At 42.7% G+C, this 22,500-nt stretch overlaps 2 protein-coding genes across 5 annotated transcripts in view; one reads left to right on the top strand and one right to left on the bottom strand.

Annotated features, from left to right (window-relative positions):
* prickle1a (prickle homolog 1a) overlaps nt 1-3,410 on the bottom strand; it is a 27,202-nt gene extending 23,792 nt beyond the window's left edge. The window contains exons 1-2 of one of the 2 annotated variants that reach the window (XM_082160655.1): nt 3,187-3,410; nt 2,643-2,745 (exon numbers count right to left, since the gene is read on the bottom strand). The gene's annotated coding sequence lies outside the window, so the exon portion shown is untranslated. The remainder of the gene's footprint in view (nt 1-2,642; nt 2,746-3,186) is intronic. The other variant, XM_082160653.1, reaches the window with a different exon arrangement.
* LOC309491258 (uncharacterized protein) overlaps nt 1-22,500 on the top strand; it is a 135,529-nt gene that overhangs the window by 42,912 nt on the left and 70,117 nt on the right. Inside the window, exon 11 of one of the 3 annotated variants that reach the window (XM_082160750.1) lies at nt 7,892-8,522. The exons of the other annotated variants lie outside the window; for them this stretch is intronic. Within the exon in view, the coding sequence (XP_082016876.1) occupies nt 7,892-7,927 (36 nt within the window). The 3' untranslated portion in view covers nt 7,928-8,522. Of the gene's footprint in view, nt 1-7,891; nt 8,523-22,500 lie in introns of those variants that run through there. 3 annotated transcript variants of the gene reach the window in all.

The raw sequence follows: 22,500 nt of genomic DNA, 5'->3' as shown, positions 1-22,500 counted from the left end.
AGTCAGTGTGTGTGTGTGTGTGTGTGTGTCCTGCGCTCATGAAAGATGCTGTTATTCGCTGTGAGTCGCTCAGTCGCGTGCGGCTCTAAAGCTGCCGGAGGATTCGCAGCGTTTACACTCACACACACCGGACACAAACCTGGCTCTGTGTGTATCAGGCACTAAACCAACACACACTGGAGTCACACACACACACGCACACACTCAATCAGAGCTCCAGACTGAAACTTACTCAAATTATAGAAGTTTTTCTCTTGGGTTCAGCCAATGATTTTACTTTTTTACTCTCTTTTTAGTTTTAGATCTTCACACAACTACAAAACTGTATATTCATTATTTGATTGATTTCGATGTTTGATTGATTTGAGTTTAAATCAACACATATTAGAATGATCGAAATCATTCTAATATGATGATCAAGAAACATTTATTATTATTATTAATGTTGAAAACAGTGGTGTAAATTTTGTTTCGGATTCTTTGATGAATAGAAAGTTCAAAAGAACAGTGTTTATCTGAAATAGAAGCTTTTGTAACATTTTAAATGTCTTTAGTGTAAGTTTTGATAAATTTAATTCATCCTTGATGAATAAAAGTATTGATTTATTTGATTTACTTCCCTCGAAAAATGTAATAAAATTCTTACCGACCCCAAACTGTTGAACGGTAGAGTTTAATGTTACAAAGCTTCAATTTCAGATAAATGCTGTTCTTTTCAACTTTCTATTCATCAAAATCCTGAAAATATAAATGTAAAGAACTGTTTTCAACATTGATAATAATGAGAAATGTTTCTTGATCAGCAAATCATCATATTAGAATGATTTTCTACAAAATATTAGAACAATCTTGAATTTTTGTTGTTTTTGGTTTTTCGATTGAGTTTAAATGATCATTTATTGTAAGTTTGTTGGGGCCTCGGACACCTTTTGAAGAAACACTGATCTAAATGACTCCATATAAGAAGAAAAGCGCACTAAAGTAGATTAAACACATTAAGGATAATCATGCATGTCCTCACAGCACCACTAGAGGACGCCAACACTTCACTATCATCTCAAACTACTTCACTATCATCTAAAACACTTCACTATCATCTCAAACTACTTCACTATCATCTCAAACTACTTCACTATCATCTAAAACACTTCAATATCATCTAAAACACTTCAATATCATCTCAAACACTTCAATATCATCTCAAACACTTCAATATCATCTCAAACACTTCAATATCATCTCAAACACTTCAATATCATCTCAAACTACTTCACGATCATTTCAAACACTTCAATATCATCTCAAACTACTTCAATATCATCTCAAACTACTTCAATATCATCTCAAACTACTTCAATATCATCTCAAACTACTTCACGATCATCTAAAACACTTCAATATCATCTAAAACTACTTCAATATCATCTCAAACACTTCACAATCATCTCAAACACTTCACAATCATCTAAAACTACTTCAATATCATCTAAAACACTTCACAATCATCTCAAACACTTCACAATCATCTAAAACTACTTCAATATCATCTAAAACACTTCAATATCATCTAAAACTACTTCACGATCATCTCAAACACTTCAATATCATCTCAAACACTTCAATATCATCTCAAACTACTTCAATATCATCTCAAACTACTTCAATATCATCATCTCAAACTACTTCACGATCATCTCAAAAACACCAAACCTGAGCTCAGAAACATCATATATTGACCAGTCATCATTTCAAGCACACATCAATGCCAGTTCCTCCTGATGCTTTCAGGCCTCAATCGTCTCAATCTGGGATCAAGAGGGTGAAGAGAGGATCTGTCTCTCAAAAGAGTGTGTGTGAATGCGTTTCTTCGTATGGAAACTGAGTCCTGTTGACATTTGCGGGGCCCTGCGGGGCTGAACTCTGCCAGCTGGCATCACAGCAAACGCTTCGTGACATATGAGTGCAGATAAACCCCTACTGTACCATGGTAAACTTCCCTGCTAGCTCTAACTGTGCTTATCAAAGTAAAACATCATCGTTTACTCGCCGCCACGTCGTTCCAAACCGGTCTGACTGCAGTTCTTCAGTGGAAAACAAAACAAGGCATTTTGAAAATTCTTCATGGACAATTTTTCCATGCAATGAATTGGCTAACATGACTATCAGCTTTCTAAAAATAACAGAGAAACACCACGGAAGTATCCTAACAGGTAAAGTGTTCATACGGACGAATGTTACGATGCTGTTTTTGTGCTTTTTGCAGCCGGACAGTGGCGGTTCACTATGGACTGAATGGAAAAGAGCTGTATAAAGTTTCAGCAATAATAAATAAATACCAGCATACAGGTTTGGAAAGTATGGAGGCTTGTTTCTGCCAAAATGGCAATTGTGACTTTTTATCTCGCAACCCCCCCCCCAAATCTCTTAATTCCGAGTTTAAATCTCGCAATTCTGACTTTTATTTTAATTCTGAGTTTCATTTCACAATTCTTTCTTCTTGGAGTTTGCAATTCTGACTTTTTTCTCAGTGTTTCAAGTTCATGTCTTGCAATTCTGAAGAAAATCCAAATTGAGAGATATAAACTCAGAACTGCGAGAGAGAAAAAAAATCTGAATTGTGAGATAAAATTACTCGCAATTACCTTTTTTATTTTAGTATTGCGTGGCGGAAACAAGCGGAGGATGAGGAGCCTAAATGATGACACACCAAACTGTCCTTTTTCCCCTGATCTATTCCCACGGTGTCTGGAAAGAGGCAGAGATACAGATCAATGAAGTAAAGCGAAGAACAGCGCCTGAGGAATCTGATGGAAACCTTGGGATTGGGATTAAGATAGTGTTTGGGAAGGAGCAGTTGTCACTGAAGTGACAGGCACAGCTGAGTCCAAACACACATGCAAGAAACCCTTCTGTGTTTCTGACAACTTCACAGCAAACTCTGGCCTTTTCTGTAACACCGACCTGGATAATGAGTTTAGAAATAGACCAGAAGCTCTTGGGACACTTTTCCTTTGAGCTTTTCCAGAGTTTTTCCAGACTTCACAACTAAACGCCCCTAATAATAACATCAGACATCAATCTAAGCTTGTCTCTGAATGCAAATGTTACAAAAAGCGTATATTCTATCCATTATAACTGAGCAGAAGTCTTTCACACACGTATGAAACGCTAAACATCAGAACTTACCCGTATATTTCTCCAGTAGCGACCCAAAACAATCCGGTTTCCAGCTCAGATCCTCGTTATCCTCGTTATTCGGATCCGCGCTCGCGCTCATTGGCGTCGGTCACTGCAGATCCGGGCTTTAAACTGCATATCTGAGGTGAAACACACTCAGATGAGGGGAACGAGCGTGTTTGTGTGAGAGCTCTGTGTGTGTGAGTGTGTGTGTGTTGGGGAGTTTCGCTTACCTCCTGCGCGCGGCGCGTCCGCGTGCCTCACATGACGCAACGCGCTCACAGACGCAACGTAATAGGCGCGCACTTTCTGAATTTTATAACCTTCCAAATATTTTTCTTACTAAGTATTTTTTCTATACTAAGTCTTGTTTTTCAGAACAAATTTCGAAATATTCTTAAATCAACATACATTTAGCTACCGGAGAAGCAAAATGACTTCAAAATGCAAAACGGTGAAGCAAAATAAAGATATTAAGTAAAAAATTTAGTGTTTATGGTTAAAAACCAGAACAAATATTTGTCAGTGAGGTCAGGAACATACATTCTCTTTACCGTAGTTTATTTTTCTGACCCTATTGGCAGAGCTTGTACTGTGTCATTTATCTTCAGATTTATATAGGCTTCCAGAGAAGGACTAGCAACACATTTCTACATAAACCACAACATTAACAACAACAACCAAAGACAGAATTTTCCAGAACATTCATGCAGAAACCGTAGTTTATTTTTCTGACCCTGGACAGATTTAATATCGTTGTTAATTTAGCTTCTCCAGCAAATGTATCTTGATTTAAGAATGTTTAGATATCTGTGCTGGAAAACTCATGTTTTTGCCGTGTATGAGGGGTTTAGTGGAGTTTGTGACCCGATGACCGGTCCTCTAGTCTGCAGTGGATAAGTGAGACCAGGTTCAGCCTGTCAATCAAACGCTGCTTGATCTTAAGTTTGCCGTATACAGTTTTAAATCAGCTTGATCGGGACCAGGTGGATGTTACATGACTTCAGCTTAAATGTCACAAGATGCACAGAATCAAACTTCCCAAATTACACTTCTATTATGGTTTTGAAATGCAGGTTATTCCTGCGTGGTCTGAAGGCTTGCAGTAAATAAGCAGCAGGAGCTCTTAAAGGCGTTGGGTCATCACAGATATCATATCTTCAGACCTGATTTACGTGCCTGAAGACATGCTAACCCATTAGCCCCCTCACACTCACTCTTATCTGAGGCTTATCTGCGCTTTATCTGCCCCAATATTTATGGCAGAGGCTCGTAAAAATGCTTTCAACAACATGATTGAGTTGTAAACTAGCAATGGCCTCCACTTACAGCGCTTTGTAATGGACTTTCCACGTACTGTGTCATTTATCTTCAGATTTATAGGCTTCAAGAGAAGGACTAGCAACAAATTTATACATAAACCACAACATTAACAACAACAACCAAAGACAGAATGTTCCCCTAACGTTAGGTTTTTTTTTTTTTTTTTTTTTTTTTTTGAGAACCAACTCTTCAGGGCTGTTCACACTAAGAGCAATAACTATAACTATATCAAACACACCAGCATATAAGCACTGCAGTTTTGTTTTCTGTCACTTTACCAATATCATTGGATTCACTTAAGGCTCGTTCACGCCAAGAACAATATCTATAACGATAACTGTAAGGATGACTATAATGATAACTATAACGATAGCTATAAAGATAACTAACAATAACTGGAACAATAACCATCAAAAATAATGATAACGATAGAGATAACTAAAACGATACTTGACTTGACTATAACAATAACTGGAACGATAACTATAAAGATATATATGGAGGCTTTCACACCGGAGGAACCTTTTCATAGTTCCTAGAACTATTGGCGGAAGTTCCCGGATTTTGGTGTGTTCGCACCGCAGGATCTAGGAACGATTTTAGTTCTAGGAACGCCTTTTGGAGGAACTCATTTACTCTAAACCAGCACTATAGGAACTATCCGTGACGTTAGTGTTCGCTGATTGGCCGAACACACGCGAAACACCACGCCATTTTTAAAAAAGCTGTGTAAACACACAGATTATAGCCTATATATTTACTCCAGAAACTAACTCTATGAACATGGAAAACAGTGATAGATGGAGCTCTCAACCTTTACACTGAGGAGAAAATCCAACACAACTTTGAGGGATCAAGAGAAACGTGATTATGTATTTCTGCTCATCAACACTGGACATCAAACACACGCATACGCTAATAACTCTTCATTACTGTCTACTTTCTATGTATAACAGTTCTATCTAATATCATATTAGACAGATCGTACACTAATGAACACGGAGAATGTGAGCACTGTGAGCTCAGTCGTTCTCAGTGCCGTCCCGTTCTTACGTCACTTCAGAGTTCCTACTGGCGGTGCGAATGCAACCAGGAAAACGTTCCTAGGGGAACCATTAGTTCTCGGGGAAACACCCTGGTGGCTCGTTCCTAGAACTACCCGGTGAGAAAGACCCTAATAACGATAACTATAACGATAACTGGAACGATAACTATAACTGTAAAGATAACTATAACTGTAAAGATAACTATAACAATAACTATAACTATAACGATAACGATAACTATAACTATAACAATAACAATAAGTATAATGATAACTACTAAGATAACTATAATGATAACCATAACGATACCGATAAAGATAAAGATAACTATAATGATTACAGTAACGTAATTATAACTATAACGATAACTATCGTCCACACCAGTGGACATATATCCTTATTATACTTATCATCCTTTCTGTGAATGTTACATGTTCTTTTTAGTTTAAATGTGTTTTTAAAACAAAATAACATTCCCATAACTCTGCAGCAAAGTTTTGATGTACTAATAAGTTATTCCACTGGTTATGTTCTCCAATGGTTATTTTTAGGTCTCAGTCATTTAACCGTAAGCTAACTTTCCACAGTATTTTATTTACACTGAAGAATAATTCCCTTTCAGACTAACCCAATTAGCCGGTTAGGATTAGCATGGGTGGGTCAGCGGGAGCGTGAAGCTGTCCAGCACATTCCCACTAATGACACACCGGATTGTGAAGCGTGAGCGAGAGCTTCCGCCACCCTGAGGTCTCGACGTGTGCTCGCAGACTTTAATCCTTTAAATCAGATTGAGACCTCAGTGCGTCTCCCGCAGGGAAAGCGCTCCAACAAACTCTTGCTAATTAGGGAAAGATGGCGTTTTTCCGTGGAGAACCGGCACAAGTTCTTCATCTCCTGCCGGGATTCTCCTACACTTTCCTCCCTTCTTCTCTAGATGGATTTTGCTCTTCAAATGGAAATATAAAGCTGTTTTTCCCTTCTTCCTCTTTTTTTTTAATCCATTCCAATAATTAGCTTAGAGGTTTCCGGTGTGAAACTGGCTCTTGGTTGAAGGATAATGGTGTTGTAATTTCCAGTGTGATTTGTTATTCCATATAACCTTAACAAATGTAAAAAAAGTGTGTTGTCCGTTAAAAGAGAACAACAGAAGCTCAGAATGTTGACTCTGATTTAGCGTGAAGCCCAGCAGGAAAACAAACCTCGCTCAGCCAGGGCCATTAAATAAACTGGTCACTAGATCTGATGTAATTGACCGAATTCTCCACCAAAATAGAGCGATCCTGTTGGACTCAGTTTACTCAGGAAATCTCTAGAACAAACAAAGCAAGAAAGGCAAACAAACAGAAGGAGCCGAACGCCAGTCCACCATCAAACATCAGCCAATCAGAGCCCAGACCCGAAGCCTGACCGTCCTGGACGCTTGTTTGCTGTAAAACACCACAGATTGACCAACGAGTTTCTATTACTAAAGCAAACATGCTAATGCCTACGCTACTTTATCAGCTTTACTGCATGAAGCCCTGCATGCTTTAATCCAATATCAGCACTGGTGCAGAGTTTCTCTCAAACTGACTTTGGTTTTTCATGCTTCAATGGGTTAGTCAATCTCAGGAAGATTTGTTTATCTTAATATTGCATTGACAGCATTATATGAGAACTGAACTGAGCTGGACGATGACATCACGGTTTTCTCCAGAGCAGCTATATATATATATATAAACAAACTACATTAATAACTTTTTTACAACAAAAACGAACCATCACTGAACTTACTTAAGCTGGACTGTGATGCTATTTTCTTCTGGAAACTTTGCTGCATTATTTTATCAGTGTAAAGCTGCTTTGAAACAATATAATGTATTGTAAAATACAAAATCAACAGAAAATAACATTTGAAAATGAAGCATATTTTTGGGCATATACTCATGATATTTAACCACATTTCCCTCCAAATTCTCATGCACTTCACAGGTTTCCAACAATCCTTGGAAAATATGTTCTAAGAACGTTTTGCTAACGTTGCCATTAGGTTATGAAAACAAATGTTATGTGAATGTTTAAAACGTCAATTAAAAACAAAAGTTACATTGTATCATTCTTCAAACATCATGGGAACGTTACTTTTGAATGTTCTCGGAATGTTCTGAAACAAGTAGCGATATTTCATAAAAAAACATTCCATGAACGATGTATAAATGATGCTGTCATGCTGAGAACATTATTAAAGACCAGAAAACTTTGAATGAATGTATTATTACTGTTACTGGAAGAACGTTTGTTTGTAACTTTGAGAACCTTGAGAACGTTCCCTGTTCGCTGGATAAGGTCTTTATATTGTCCTGCAGGATTTAAAGCATCTATTTAAGGACATCAGGCCGTGAGGAACGTGTTGTTGTGACTGTCACATGGCGTTTTCTGTCTGGACCCTGAATGACGAGAGACGTGTTTGCTAACTGACCTGGAGAACGAAAGTCTGAAGAGTCTGGAGTGAAACGAGGCTAAAACAAACTTTTACATTCTGCAGGAAGGAATTGGGAAACAAACTCACTCGACATGACGTCAAGCTCAACATCAAGGACTAAAACATCTAAACGTCTGTGTTTTGTCCTCAATCAGAGCTCGTTTCAGAATCTGTCAGAAACACTGGAGTGCATGAAAAGGTCAAGGTTTAAACGCACAGACATGTCAGATTATAACTAAAGTTATCTGGACGCATTCGTTCCGAAAACTGCATTTTAACTGGGGTTTTTCCCTGAACCGTTTATGATCTTTCTCTAGTATAGAGGTTTACTCGGCTTTACATGTAGATAACTTTACAGTGATCAGTTCCACACAGATCTGAACTGAAATCCTGGTAGTTCATGAATGCTTTGGTATGAGACTAAAACCGATTGGATTTATTGATGATAAATATATAGAACTGGTTATTGTGTATTTAAAACGCTTCAGTTTATTAGTAAGATTACAGACCTGCATGTTTCACGGATGTATGCCTGACAAATATGCATCACATTCAGTTTAACAGTGTATTTATGGCAAAACCAAATGGATGGAGATTTTATAAGCAATTCAAATACCTAATATTTCAGGCCTAAATATTCTCGGTAACTCTTTATTATGATAGTCCCATTTGAACATTCAGTTGACTATCAGTAACTTTGCAACTACATGTCAACTAACTCTCATTAGAGTATTAGTATTGTCTGCTTAATATCTGCTAACTCTTTATTGAGATGCTCCTCAACAGACATTATACAGTAACTGTGCAACTATGTCAACGTATTCTACCCTTAACCTTCTACTAATACTCTACTAACACTCTACTAATACTCTACTAACACTCTACTTATACTCTACTAACACTTTACTAACACTAAATACTCTACTAACACTCTACTAATACTCTACTAACACTCTAAATACTCTAACACTCTACTAATACTCTACTAACACTCTACTAACACTACTAATACTCTACTAACACTCTACTAATAATCTACTAACACTCTACTAATACTGTACTAACACTCTACTAATACTCTACTAACACTCTAAATACTCTACTAACACTCCTCTTATACTCTACTAACACTACTAATACGCTACTAATACTCTACTAACACTCTAAATACTCTACTAACACTCTACTAACACTCTACTAATACTCTACTAATACTCTACTAATACTCTACTAACACTCTACTAACACTACTAATACTCTACTAACACTCTACTAACACTTTACTAACACTAAATACTCTACTAACACTCTACTAATACTCTACTAACACTCTAAATACTCTAACACTCTACTAATACTCTACTAACACTCTACTAACACTACTAATACTCTACTAACACTCTACTAATACTCTACTAACACTCTACTAATACTCTACTAACACTACTAACATTCTACTTATACTCTACTAACACTACTAATACTCTACTAATACTCTACTAACACTCTACTAATACTCTACTAACACTCTAAATACTCTACTAACACTCTACTAACGCTCTACTAATACTCTACTAACACTCTAAATACTCTACTAATACTCTACTTATACTCTACTAATACTCTAATGAGAGTTAGGTGCAACGTTACTTATAGTCAACAGAATGTGTTAAAGGGACCATTAAAATAAAGTGAAACCCTATTCTCTCTCAGTGATTTCCTCATGTCATCAGGCGAGCGGCTCTCAATTCCACCGGACAAATTTCCTCAATGGTTCTGGTTGTGTTCTGCATTCCCCGCTTTGATCCCGAAGTCTCTGCCAGATTCCTGGCGTGTGGAGAGCGATGGTAGGAGTGGCAGGAATATAAGACACAATACCGGGCCTGTGAGACCAACACGATCTCACATGAGTCCGGCTCGCTCAGAACGGGCCAGTTGTATTGCTCTAATGGACTAAACTGAAGCCTGACTGAATTATGATGCTCTGCACTGCAGAACATGCCACACTTCTGTCTTGTTTTTCACTTAAAACGTCTAAAAGCACTTAAAACAAGACGATTATTTAGAAGCAAGACTGCATAAGATATTAAGAATGGTTTTGATTTGTGCATCTGCAAAACATTTTTCTTTGTATTTTGTCTTGTTTTCCAGTTATTAAACATTCGCAACATTAAACAGTCTTTTTTTTGTTATATTTAAATAAAATGAATGTAAAATATATCTATATTTTAGTTTTTTTAAAACATATTTTCTATTTCTATTCTATTTCAATTCTTTTTTTTTTTTTTGGTACTAAATTATATTTATGCAGTAGTTATAATCCATTTACTACTTTTTGAGCTGAAATTTCCAACTTAAACGGTCATACATGTTGAATGCTTTAGAGCAACTCTTTTTGAAGAAGATGCTAGGCAGATTATTGTTGAAGTGAAAAAGGTGAACTTAAAAAAAGTTGTAGAATTGTATTTTTATTGTTATGAAAAATGCACAAAAATACTATTTAAAATTTTTACATGAAATATATATTCTCCAAAACACATTTACTCTAAACCTGTGAGAAAATCAAAGCCATAAATCTAAACCAGATGTGTTCCAGATTTGGTTGATCAGATGTTGTTTGTGTGCAGAACAACCCATTAATGTTCTGTTTCCCATTAATTTTTTTATTTTTATTTTTATTTTTTTTACCCACAAACTCGCCTCATTTTGGTCATTTTTACAGAAAACGAGACATAATATCTTCAGTCATTGTTCTTCTCCAGTAAATGTATCTTGATTTAAGAATGTTTATATATTCGATGTGGAAAGCGAGACAGAAACACTGAGGAATCAGTGTTTTTGTTGTTTCTGTCTCTCTCTCCTGTCTCTCTCTCAGACCCTTCTGGTGTTTCTGCCATTAATTCCGAGCGCTGGAGCGGATCCTCGACCCGACACACACTCCCAGCGGGCCGGTGGGCTTCCTCGTGTCTCTTTCTTTTAAAGTCAACATAAAATCACTTCATAAATGTATCCTAAAATACCTAAAACTCATGCTGTGAGTCATTTCTTCTCATTTTGCGGCATAAAAGATGAAGTGAAAGCATTAAAACAATAATTCAGTTCTCCTGATGTGAGTTAAAATGTCACACGAGCCAGAATATCCATCCCATAATGACTGGAAATATATGGCAAGCTGTAAAACGGTGTCATAACTGTGTTTTGTAAGTGTGTGTTTATTGTTAAAGACAGATCAGAGGTGTGTGTGTGTGTGTGTGTGTGTGTGTGTGTGTGTGTGTGTGTGTGTGTGTGTGTGTGTGTGTGTGTGTGCGTGTGTGTGTGTGTGTGTGTGTGTGTGTGTGTGTGTGTGTGTGTGTGTGTGTGTGTGTGTGTGTGTGTGTGTGTGTGTGTGTGTGTTTAATGCACTGAATGTGTCAGGGTTGATAAATCTGCTCTGGTTTATATGATGAATGGTAAAGCTGGAATTGCTGAAATGCTTCTTTCAAACATTTTTCAGGCCTTGACGTCCACAAATAAACTTTCCCGGAGGATCTGAGCTTCTCTTGTTAGACTGTGTGTGTATGTTGAGTAAATTCCAGGCTGTGATTTAAAGGGCTCTGATGAAACTGAGCTCTGGGAGGAACTGCAGTGTAAAACCCCATCGAGAGCTCGGTTCCGGTGCGAGGATTCCTCTGGAACAGGGACGGTTGCAGAGACTCATACATAACTGGATTTACTGGAGCCGAAAGCCTCGGCGTGAGCATTATTCTGAGAGAGAGAGAGAGAGAGAGAGAGAGAGAGAGAGGGAGAGAGAGAGAGGGAGAGAGAGAGAGATGGGGAGAGAGAGAGAGAGAGACAGAGAGTCAGAGAGGGAGAGAGAGACAGAGAGAGAGATGGGGAGAGAGAGAGACAGAGAGTCAGAGAGAGAGAGGGAGAGAGAGACAGAGAGAGAGATGGGGAGAGAGAGAGAGAGAGAGAGAGACAGAGAGAGGGAGAGAGAGAGTGAGAGAGAGAGAGAGAGAGAGTTTGACTTTAAGATCACTTTATTTACTAAAACATTAGTAAAAAAATAAGAAAACTTTTAAAACCAACTAGAATGAGAGCAATGGTTCTCTTACGAGAGGTACTCTCGTACTGCGTAATATCTTACGCTAGGGGAAATCTCTTTTCCGCGAGATACTGAAGCCCAAAAATTATCCTTAATTTTGAAATAATGTAAAACGCGTTGCTGCAGCATGCAGACATAGGCGAGACAGCTCGCGCGCCTATTGGCTGCCCTGCGGCAACTGCAGCAGCCTATCGATAAGGCCCTATCGTGACGTCATCACCAATGGGGGCGCTTCGCGCCCCATACGTCACGTCCCGCCGAAACGGGCGTAGCCTGGGGCTATAAATATAGCATCGAAAGGCTAGCTTACCGATTTTTCATCTCTTCAGCGGAGCTCACGCATCGCTGGATCCAGAGAGAAGAAGCCGCGCCGTGGAAACAGCATTTCAGCGGGACGAGTTCGGTACCTGGAGTCGCTGGCCGCGCCGCCTTCAACCACCGTTCCTGCTACGCTATCCGGCGTTATATCCTTTTATTGCATTGTGTGTGTTCGCCGCCGCGACTCACACTCCTTCTCTAAAAGAGCAGAGCGTCTTTTTCAAGATGTCTCGTCCATCCTGTGGCTCGTGCCGAGCCCCACTCAGCGACGGGGACCGCCATGTCATCTGCGTTTCCTGCCTGGGTGAAGGACATGCGGCTCTAGCGCTCGCTGACGGCGGATGCCCTCACTGCGAGCTTATGCCTATGGCGACTCTGAGGACTCGCATGGCAACTTTCCACGAGCCTGCACCTCCCGCTTCGACGCCGCGCCGTAAAAAGCGCCGTGCTCAGCGGATCCCTGAGCCTCCCACCGAGAAAAGCTCGCCGGTGCGCCTGCCAGCTTCGCCGTCTGCTTCTCTCGAGTCTCTCACTCCCGGACAGTGGCCGCCGCTTCCGCCGGAGATGACAAGGAAGAAGCGGCAGTTTTCGAGGAGGACAACTGCTCTATCCTGGCTTCGGACAGCGAGGATTGGGCGAGCTCTGTGGACCTCGCCCCTTCTTCTGCCCGCGAGTCGTCAGGAAAACGGGCCAGCATTGAAGCTGAGCTGATGCGTCTGCTCACACAGGCCACAGAGAGCCTCGGCCTCGAGTGGTCCGCGCCCGCCGAGCCTACACGCAACCGTATGGACGGCTGTTTTCTGCAAGGGGACCGCGTTTCCACGCCCTCAAGACCCGCCCCGTTTCTTCCTGAGCTTCATGAAGAACTGGCAAAGTCTTGGAGCGCCCCTTTTTCAGCCAGGCTACGTTCCTCTGCTTCGGCGGCATTCTCCGTGGTGGACGGTGCCAAAGACAGAGGATACCTCGCTCTCCCTCTAGTGGAGGAGGCAGTAGCAGCCCATCTTTGCCCGCCCTCTGCTGGACGGCGGACTAAGACGGCGCTACCTTCAAAAGCCTGCCGCGCTACTTCCACCCTGCACAGTCGCGCTTACACCGCCGCTGGGCAGGCTGCATCAGCGCTACACACTATGGCCACTCTCCAGATCTTCCAAGCTAACCTTCTCCGAAAGCTGGACGAGGAAGGCACGGAAGCAGTCAACGTGGCGGATTTAAGGAGCGCTACGGACCTCGCTCTCCGCGCTACGAAATCCGCTGCACAGGCCATAGGGCGGAACATGGCCTCTCTCACCGTTGCTGAGAGACACCTCTGGCTGACGCTTTCAGAAATGCCGGACTCGGAGCGCTCTGTGTTCCTCGACGCCCCCGTTTCTGCTACTGGCCTCTTTGGATCGTCCGTCAAAGATTTCGCGGACAGATTCGCTGAGGTACAAAAGACGTCGCAGGCCATGAAGCACTTTTTGCCAAAGCGCTCTAGCTCCGCATCAGGCCGCTCTAAACAGCCGTCTGCTCGCAGCTCGCAGCCACCGCCCCCCGCCGCCGCTTCACAGCGTCGACAGGCCCGGGACCAGAGACCACGCTCTCGCTCTGCCGGCCGCCGCCCCCCACAGCGTGGGACTCGGCCGAAGGTTGAGATGAAGCCCGAGGCCTCAAAGTCTTCCTAGCCAGCTTAGGAAAACGACGGTGTTCAAGCCCCGCTGCGGCCGGGTTTCCACCAAAACTTCCCGCTCGTCCAGTTCCATTACATGCGACTGTTCCAGTGTACTCTGCAGTAAACAAGTCGGTTACATTACCCGCTTGCCTGTACACAAACGCCGTTTTCACGGCGACCCAGATAAATCCTGTAAAGAGCGTATTTTCTGGTATTCCGGCCACGGCCGACGGTGTTATGAGTGTAGTAAAAATGCCCACTGCCCAGTGCCCATTCCTACACACAGACACAGCCCGCTCCACAGGGCTCGCGCACATAAAATCGACTCATGTCGATTGCGCACAGAATGTAGTGAACGTGCCCACGTCCCAGTGCCCACAAACACTACACGCTGCATGTCTCTCGGTTTCTGTAAAAACGAAACCAACACACATACAACCGACTCAGGTCGATGGTGTTTTCAGTGCAAATGTGCCCGCTGTCCTGCGCCCACATTCACTCACAGACATGACGAATCCCTCGGTTTCCCCCACGCTCGCCGTCTCTCAGCTACCTGCCGTGAGAGAGCCGAGCGCGGGCGAACCGCCCGCTGTGATCAAAACACTCCCCGCCTCGAGCGCTGCAAATGCGGTGTCTATAATACAGCATACCGAAGCTCCCCGGTCGCCACTATGTCACGACCAGAGCTCCGATCTCATTCAACCCTTAGCTATGCACGCACATGCGTGGGCAAAGCTTCCCGGTGTATCAGAATGGGTGCTGAACATTATAGAAAGAGGCTATTCGCTACAGTTCGCTCGACGTCCCCGCCGTTGTGCGGTGCGAGTCGAAACCACGGTAGAAAAGGAAGTAGCAAGTGTACTTCGTACCGAAATTGCGAAACTGTTGAGCAAAGGGGCAATAGAGCCTTTATCTCAAGCTCAGAGCGAAGGGGGGCTATACAGCAGATATTTTCTGGTTCCGAAAAAAGACGGGGGTCTCAGACCCATTCTAGATCTAAGACAACTGAACGTAGCGCTTTCAAAACGCCGGTTCAGAATGCTCACAACCAAGAAAATCCTCGCGCAAATTCGCCACGGGGACTGGTTTGTGTCAATAGATCTGAAAGACGCGTATTTCCAAATACAAATAGCGTCACGTCACAGGCGATTTTTGAGATTCGCCTTCGAGGGCCAGGCTTATCAATACACAGTCCTACCGTTTGGCCTGTCCCTAGCACCCCGTACATTCACGAAGTGTATGGACGCAGCCCTCGCTCCCCTGAAACTTCGGGGAATGCGAGTTTTGAACTACTTGGACGATTGGCTGGTTCTAGCTCAGTCACATACGGAGCTCATAGAACACAGAACCATTTTACTCGAACATCTCGAGAATCTGGGTCTCAAAGTCAACTGGGCGAAAAGTTCACTGTCTCCCAGTCAGAGAATATCTTTTCTGGGCACAGAACTGGACTCGCTGTCAATGACAGCTCAAATATCGCTACAGCGCAGATTGACTATTCAGCGCATGACAGAAACCTTCCGCCGCGGCACTATAGTCCCGCTAAGGAAGTTTCAAAGGATGCTCGGTCTCATGGCAGCAGCATCCACAGTTCTCCAGCTGGGTCTGCTTCGCATGCGCCCACTGCAGTTCTGGCTACAAGCGCGAGTACCGCGTCGAGCATGGACTTCAGGTCTCTTTCGTCTCAAGGTCGATCAGGAATGCGTCTCAGCACTGATACCCTGGAGAGCGACCGACTGGTACCAGTCAGGTGTAAGCCTGGGGACTTCCTCGAGTGTGAAGGTGGTGTCCACGGACGCCTCCACCTCGGGATGGGGAGCACTGCTCGAGGGCAGACCGTTTTTCGGCCAGTGGTCAGAACGGGAAAAGCTTCTGCACATAAACTGCCTGGAAATGATGGCAGTCGACAACGCGCTGAGGCGCTTTCGTCCCCAAATAGCAGGACACCACGTCTTGGTCCGCTCGGACAACATGTCAGTGGTAGCCTACATAAATCGCCAGGGAGGCATCACATCCCGAAACCTATACAGGTTAGCGAAACGCCTCCTGGTATGGGCTCAGCACAATTTGCGCTCGCTCAGAGCAGCGCATGTGCCTGGCCACCTGAATGTGGGACCAGACAGACTGTCCAGGAACAATGTTCCAGCAGGAGAATGGTCACTGCATCCGCAGACAGTCCAACTGCTGTGGCAGACATTCGGCAGAGCAAAGATAGACCTGTTTGCGTCTCAAGAAAACGCTCACTGCCCGGAATTTTTCTCAAAGAGCAGGGATGCGCTGGCCCACGTCTGGCCCCGCTGCCCGCTCTATGCCTTTCCCCCCATCACGCTCCTACCTCAGGTATTAGAGCGGATCAGGGAAAGCAGATGCTCAGTGTTACTGGTTGCTCCGTTCTGGAAGAACCAGGCTTGGTTCCCAGTTCTTATGCAGCTGACGAGCACTGCCCCATGGCCAATACCAGTGAGGAGGGACCTCCTCTCTCAAGCCAGGGGCTCGATCTGGCATCCTCGCCCGGAGCTTTGGTCCCTACATGCGTGGGCCATCAACGGGTACCCTCTGATATCCCAGAGGGAGTGTTAAACACGATCATGCAGGCTAGAGCTCCCTCTACGAGACGGCTCTATTCCTCAAAATGGTCAGTGTTCTCCAGCTGGTGCACAGCACGCGGCTTTTCACCCCTGGACTGTGGAGTGACGGAGGTTCTCTCCTTCCTACAAGAGCTACTGGATGAAGGCAGAGCCCCATCCACGCTCAAAGTCTATGTGGCGGCTATAGCAGCGTTTTCCAAACCAACGCTTGGTCAGTCACTAGGAAGGAACGATCTGGTCATTCGGTTCCTTAGAGGAGCTAAGAGGTTAAATCCTCCCAGACCTCCCTCAGTCCCCATATGGGACCTTTCTACGGTCTTGGAGGCCATGAAGGGTGCCCCATTTGAGCCTATCCAGTCAGTAGATATCAAACACTTGTCTTTCAAAACGGTGTTTCTTCTGGCTCTCGCTTCAGTGAAGCGCATAGGGGACTTACAAGCGCTCTCAGTGAGCGCGACGTGTATGGAGTTTGGGCCAAATGACTCGAAAGTCATACTCAAACCAAGGCACGGGTACGTCCCTAAATCCCTCAATACGCCGTTCAGGGCCCAGGTAATTTCCCTGTCTGCCCTGCCGGTCTCTAACGAGGAGAAGGACGCCAGCTTCCTTTGTCCAGTCAGGGCGCTAAGGGCTTATGTGTCCCGCACGTCTGTTTTCAGACAGACGGAGCAGCTCTTTGTTTCACTCTACGGACGTTCTAAGGGACTCGCCGTTTCGAAACAGAGCCTATCCAGATGGATAGTCGATGCTATAGCGCTGGCTTACACCTCCAAGGGCTTGCAGTGCCCATTAGGTGTCAGAGCGCACTCCACGAGAGGCGTGGCCTCGTCGTGGGCTTGGTCTAGTGGGATTGCCTTGCAAGATATCTGTATGGCGGCAGGCTGGGCCTCCCCGTCTACATTTATAAGGTTTTATAACCTAGAGGTTCCCGCTCTGCAAGCTAAGCTGCTTTCAGTCTAAAAATCGGTACTGTCTGCCCCGAGTACGTCCGGCCCAGAATACCGAAATAGCGCGAGCAACGCTCGTTTAGATCGCGCAGCTCTATGGGCAATGTGTAAGACCCACTATATTCATCAGTCCAGGCCGGGGTCGCCCTGACTGAGTAAATACCATCACTATAACTGTTCTTATAGGATGCTGCATTACAGGAATGATGCTATTCTAGCCACTCTTCCTGGGCTCTCTGTGAGTCACTTATGATCATGTACTACATGAGCCCGGGCACCTGCCCTTGGGACTTTGGTGCTGGATCATAGCATGCACGGCGTTTTACACTGTTTCCCCTAGCGTAAGATATTACGCAGTACGAGAGTACCTCTCGTAAGAGAACGTACTCGGTTACTAACGTAACCTCGGTTCTCTCTAGAGAGGAAACGAGTACTGCGTATCTTGCCGTGCCTGCGCACGCTCCGGTTCGCTCCGGCGATGAAAAACCGGTAAGCTAGCCTTTCGATGCTATATTTATAGCCCCAGGCCACGCCCGTTTCGGCGGGACGTGACGTATGGGGCGCGAAGCGCCCCCATTGGTGATGACGTCACGATAGGGCCTTATCGATAGGCTGCTGCAGTTGCCACAGGGCAGCCAATAGGCGCGCGAGCTGTCTCGCCTATGTCTGCATGCTGCCGCAACGCGTTTTACATTATTTCAAAATTAAGGATAATTTTTTGGCTTCAGTATCTCGCGGAAAAGAGATTTCCCCTAGCGTAAGATATTACGCAGTACTCGTTTCCTCTCTAGAGAGAACCGAGGTTACGTCAGTAACAGAGTACGATTTAAAAAAACAAACACAGAAAACCAAGACATAAAATAGCAACAAAAAAAATTAAAGAAAAAAAGATTTCCCCTCTTTTCCTTACATTTCCTCTGCTATCAAAACTCACTCATGCATACATTTGGAGACATCCATCAGTGTCAGCATCACAAATAAATGTTTTTATGCCCCATTTACCTCTGAAAACATCTAAGTCATTAACCAACTTGTAATAGCTAAACTCTATATTTATACAGGATTGTATTAACCCCTGTAACACTGCAACCACGTCAGCTGATCCACCATCATTCAACTTTCTTCTTTGTGACAACCAGATTGCCATTTTGGCTTGCCCAAATAAAAAAAATAATAAAACATGAACTTCTTTTTTTTCCTGCTGTAGGCCCATAAATAGAGAGACAGAGAGAGAGAGAGAGAGAGAGAGAGAGAACCAGCGAGAGAGAGAGAGAGAGAGAGAGAGAGCCAGCGAGAGAGAGAGACAGCGAGAGAGAGAGAGAGAGAGAGAGAGAGAGAGAGAGCCAGCGAGAGAGAGAGACAGCGAGAGAGAGAGAGAGACTTTTAGGGTCTCTTATTTTACAAAAACATATTTTCCTTCATATATATATTTTTTTTCCATTTTTTCTCTCCTTTTTTTCCATTTTTACAAATACACTTTTGTTGACTGTTTACAATCTAAGATGATTAAAAACAGACAATAAATATAACATGGACATAAAAAAAAATGTACCATAGGCTAAAAAAAAGAAGAAAAAAAAAAGAATTTATACACCTTTGACATTAACTTGCAAATTACCATCAATATCAACTTCACACACACACACTGATTTACTTCCCATTTACATTTAAAAGTCTCAAGATTATCAACTAGCTTATAATAAGCATACTCTATTTTAACACGTGTTTTTATCAATCCTTTCAAAACTGATCAAACATCAGTGGACCCCGTGTCATTCATGTTTCCTTTGCGTCACACAACCATATTACCATTTTTGCCTGTCCAAATAAGACATTTAGTAAAACAAGTTCTTCCTTTTACTTCTAATATATTTTGGCCCATAAATAAAACCCACTGGTGTAAAAACGATGCCCAACGTTTGGCTGAACTTCTCTACTTCAGAAAATAGTGTCTGCAATCTCCCACAATTAAAAAAACAAATGGAAAATGGTTTCCTTTACTGCACATAAAGGGCATCCCTCCCCTACCTCTGGGTCACAGTGTGCTCTGTGTGTGTTTGTAGATATTATACCATACACTATCCTCCACTGAACATCTCCACAGCAAAACTACTGTAACCAAACACTTTACTATAGTCAACTATAGACTGCTAACCGTATGGCTACACCCCTAGCATGCTAATTGTGTCCAGTCTGACATTAATGGTGTTGTGTGTGTGAACACTGCTGTGCAAACACACTCAGCAACTCGTAATAATGAGCAGATTAAGATCCAGGATCAGTCTGACCTCAGCTTGTGTCATCTCGTGTCTCTCTCGGATCAATGTCCCGATGAACAGTTGCTGTTGTGAGCTAATGAAGGCCGTGTGCCTGTGCTCCCTGAAGTCCTGTATTAAGATGCTAATGTACAGGCTTGTTTTGCTACGGTTGATTTCTCTCATTGTCCAAAAAACAGGACGACTTCATGCCCTCATTAGCATATTCATGAATCAGAGAAGCTGATGTAACGTGACATGTGTGAGCAGACGCGACTCTACAAGAGCTGGATGAAATATAATATCACAGTTTTGGTCCCAAATTTGTATAAATGTCACTGGTAGTCTCTGTATGAAGAATCTTTGGGTATAATATGTCACAGTTTACTTTATTTTGCTCTCCTCACTTACATAAATTAACTATGGTGTCCTGAAAAAAAAATGTAAAATGATATCTGGAGTCTGAATAATTTCTGGTTTGACTGTAAATCACTGTAATTTCATTTAGACCTTCGGAGGAACACATTAGTCGACTCTTTATTCTCATAACCCCTCAGAAAGTTGATTTTACAACTATATGTCGTTTCGCGCATCGCTTAAAATCCCTGTAAACCGCATGTGAATCTGCTGATGTAAGCGTGGCTCTCCTGATGCATCATGGGTCGTTGTTGGCCTCTTCATTTCCCTGCATGTATTAATGACGGCTTATTGATTTCATGTAAATCATGAATATAAACAGGCTAGATAATTCGCCCAGTTATTCACACTGTGATCCATAATCAATACTTTTGATCACAATATTGACATTTGAGCGTTTCGAGTTCGGCGTGATTAGCTTTAAATTGCTTTGAGCGTAAATTTACATTTACATGTATTTATCAGATGGTCATGGGTTCGATTCCCAGGGAAAGCAAGAACTGATAAGAGTGTAAATGAGGACCTTGAAATGCAGTGTAAGTCACTTTGGACAATAGTGTCTGCCAAATGCATTAGTGTAAATGTAGTTCTCCATGCTGTTGTTTCATCTAAACCATTTCAAGGTTTGCGTTCTCGATCTCCAAACACTGTCTTGTGTGGCGTGCCCCTGGGGTCCATTTTGGGACCTTTATTGTTTTCCCTTTATATGCTCCCCTTGGCCCTCATTTTTCATAAATACAACATTTCATATCACAGTTATGCAGATGATTCTCAGGTTTACCTTCCAGTAAGGCTTGACACCACTGCTTCATCTGATGTGTTATTGGAGTGTGTAGATGATATCAAGAGGTGGAAGACAAACAATTTTCTGCAGTTAAATGAGGATAAAACAGAGGTTTTAATTCTGGGTTTCTAATCCTGCTGTGGAAGCCCAGTTAGGTCCTCTCTCAACCAATGTGCGCAAACCAATCAAAAACCTTGGAGTGATCTTTGACTCTTCACTATTTTTTGATAAACAAATTAGACAAAGGAAGCTCTAAGATCTATTGCAAAGTTGAAGAACCTTCTTTCAAGCAAATATTTAGAAGTTGCGATTCATGCATTTGTAACATCACGATTAGATTATTGCAACTCTCTTTATTCTGGTCTTCCTCAATCTTCATCTCGACTGCAAGACTTTTGACTGGGTCTAGAAAGAGGCATCATATTTCTCCTGCTTTATCCCGTCACTGGCTTCCCATTAAATTCAGAGTTGATTTTAAGATCCTTATGTTTGTATATAAGGCGTTGTCTGGCCGTGCACCAAGGTACATTACACATTAGTGATCTTATTGTGCCATATTGTCCAGCTAGGGCTCTTAGATCTTTCAATCACCTCATCTAAAGTGTGTCTCGGTGTCGCTACAAATCAAAGGGGTATCAGGCCTTTTCTGTGGCCCGGCCCAAGCTTCAGACTCGTCTTCCTTATCATGTGAGGTCTGCTCCTTCACTGGACATTTTTAAATCTACTCTTAAAACACATTTTATTCTTTAGCTTTTGGAAACCTGTAATGATAATTGATAGTGTAGACCTGCCTTGTACTATGTACAGCACTTTGGATCAATCTATAGTGTGTTTAAATGTGCTTTATAAATAAATGTTGTTGTTGTTGTTGTTGTGCCACCGGAGAGCATTGAGGGTTCTCCTGTTAGAACGGTGTGTGTTAGCGACCGCTAAGTTAATAACTAATGATCTTTGCAACAGAAGTGAATCAATCAAACTAACTTTAGCTGGACAATAACTTTATTCTAGAGCTGCTGTAAAGCCTAAACAATCTCTGTTACTGTAATCTCCTATTATAACTGTAAAGCTGCTTTGAAACATTTATATTGTTAAAGTGCTGTATAAATGAATGATACTTGACTAGATTGATGGAGGAAGAACCATCAGACACGGGCCGTCCATCACACAGGACACAGTCTGTCAGCAGAATAACGGGACAGAGATTAAAATCACGCCTGTGTAACTGAACCCGTCTGTGTCTCGCTTTACCTCATCGACTCCTTCACCCGCCGGCATCAGGACAGAGACGGACAGAGACAAAAAGCAGAGTGCATGAAGTAAGGGTCAAGGGTGACCAGAGGGGTGTCTTTGGCGTCACGTGCACTTTTTACGTTTATTTCTCTCTGTACGCCAGAAATGATTCTGGATCTGAGAGACAAGATGTGTTTCTCATGTGTTTTTTGAAAGACAGCG

The sequence above is a fragment of the Leuciscus leuciscus genome (genome assembly GCF_965113295.1).
Source record: "Leuciscus leuciscus genome assembly, chromosome: 25".
NCBI classification, from domain to species: domain Eukaryota; kingdom Metazoa; phylum Chordata; class Actinopteri; order Cypriniformes; family Leuciscidae; genus Leuciscus; species Leuciscus leuciscus.
The sequence above is the reverse complement of the archived record's forward strand: the minus strand, read 5'-3'. Positions and strand labels throughout refer to the sequence as shown.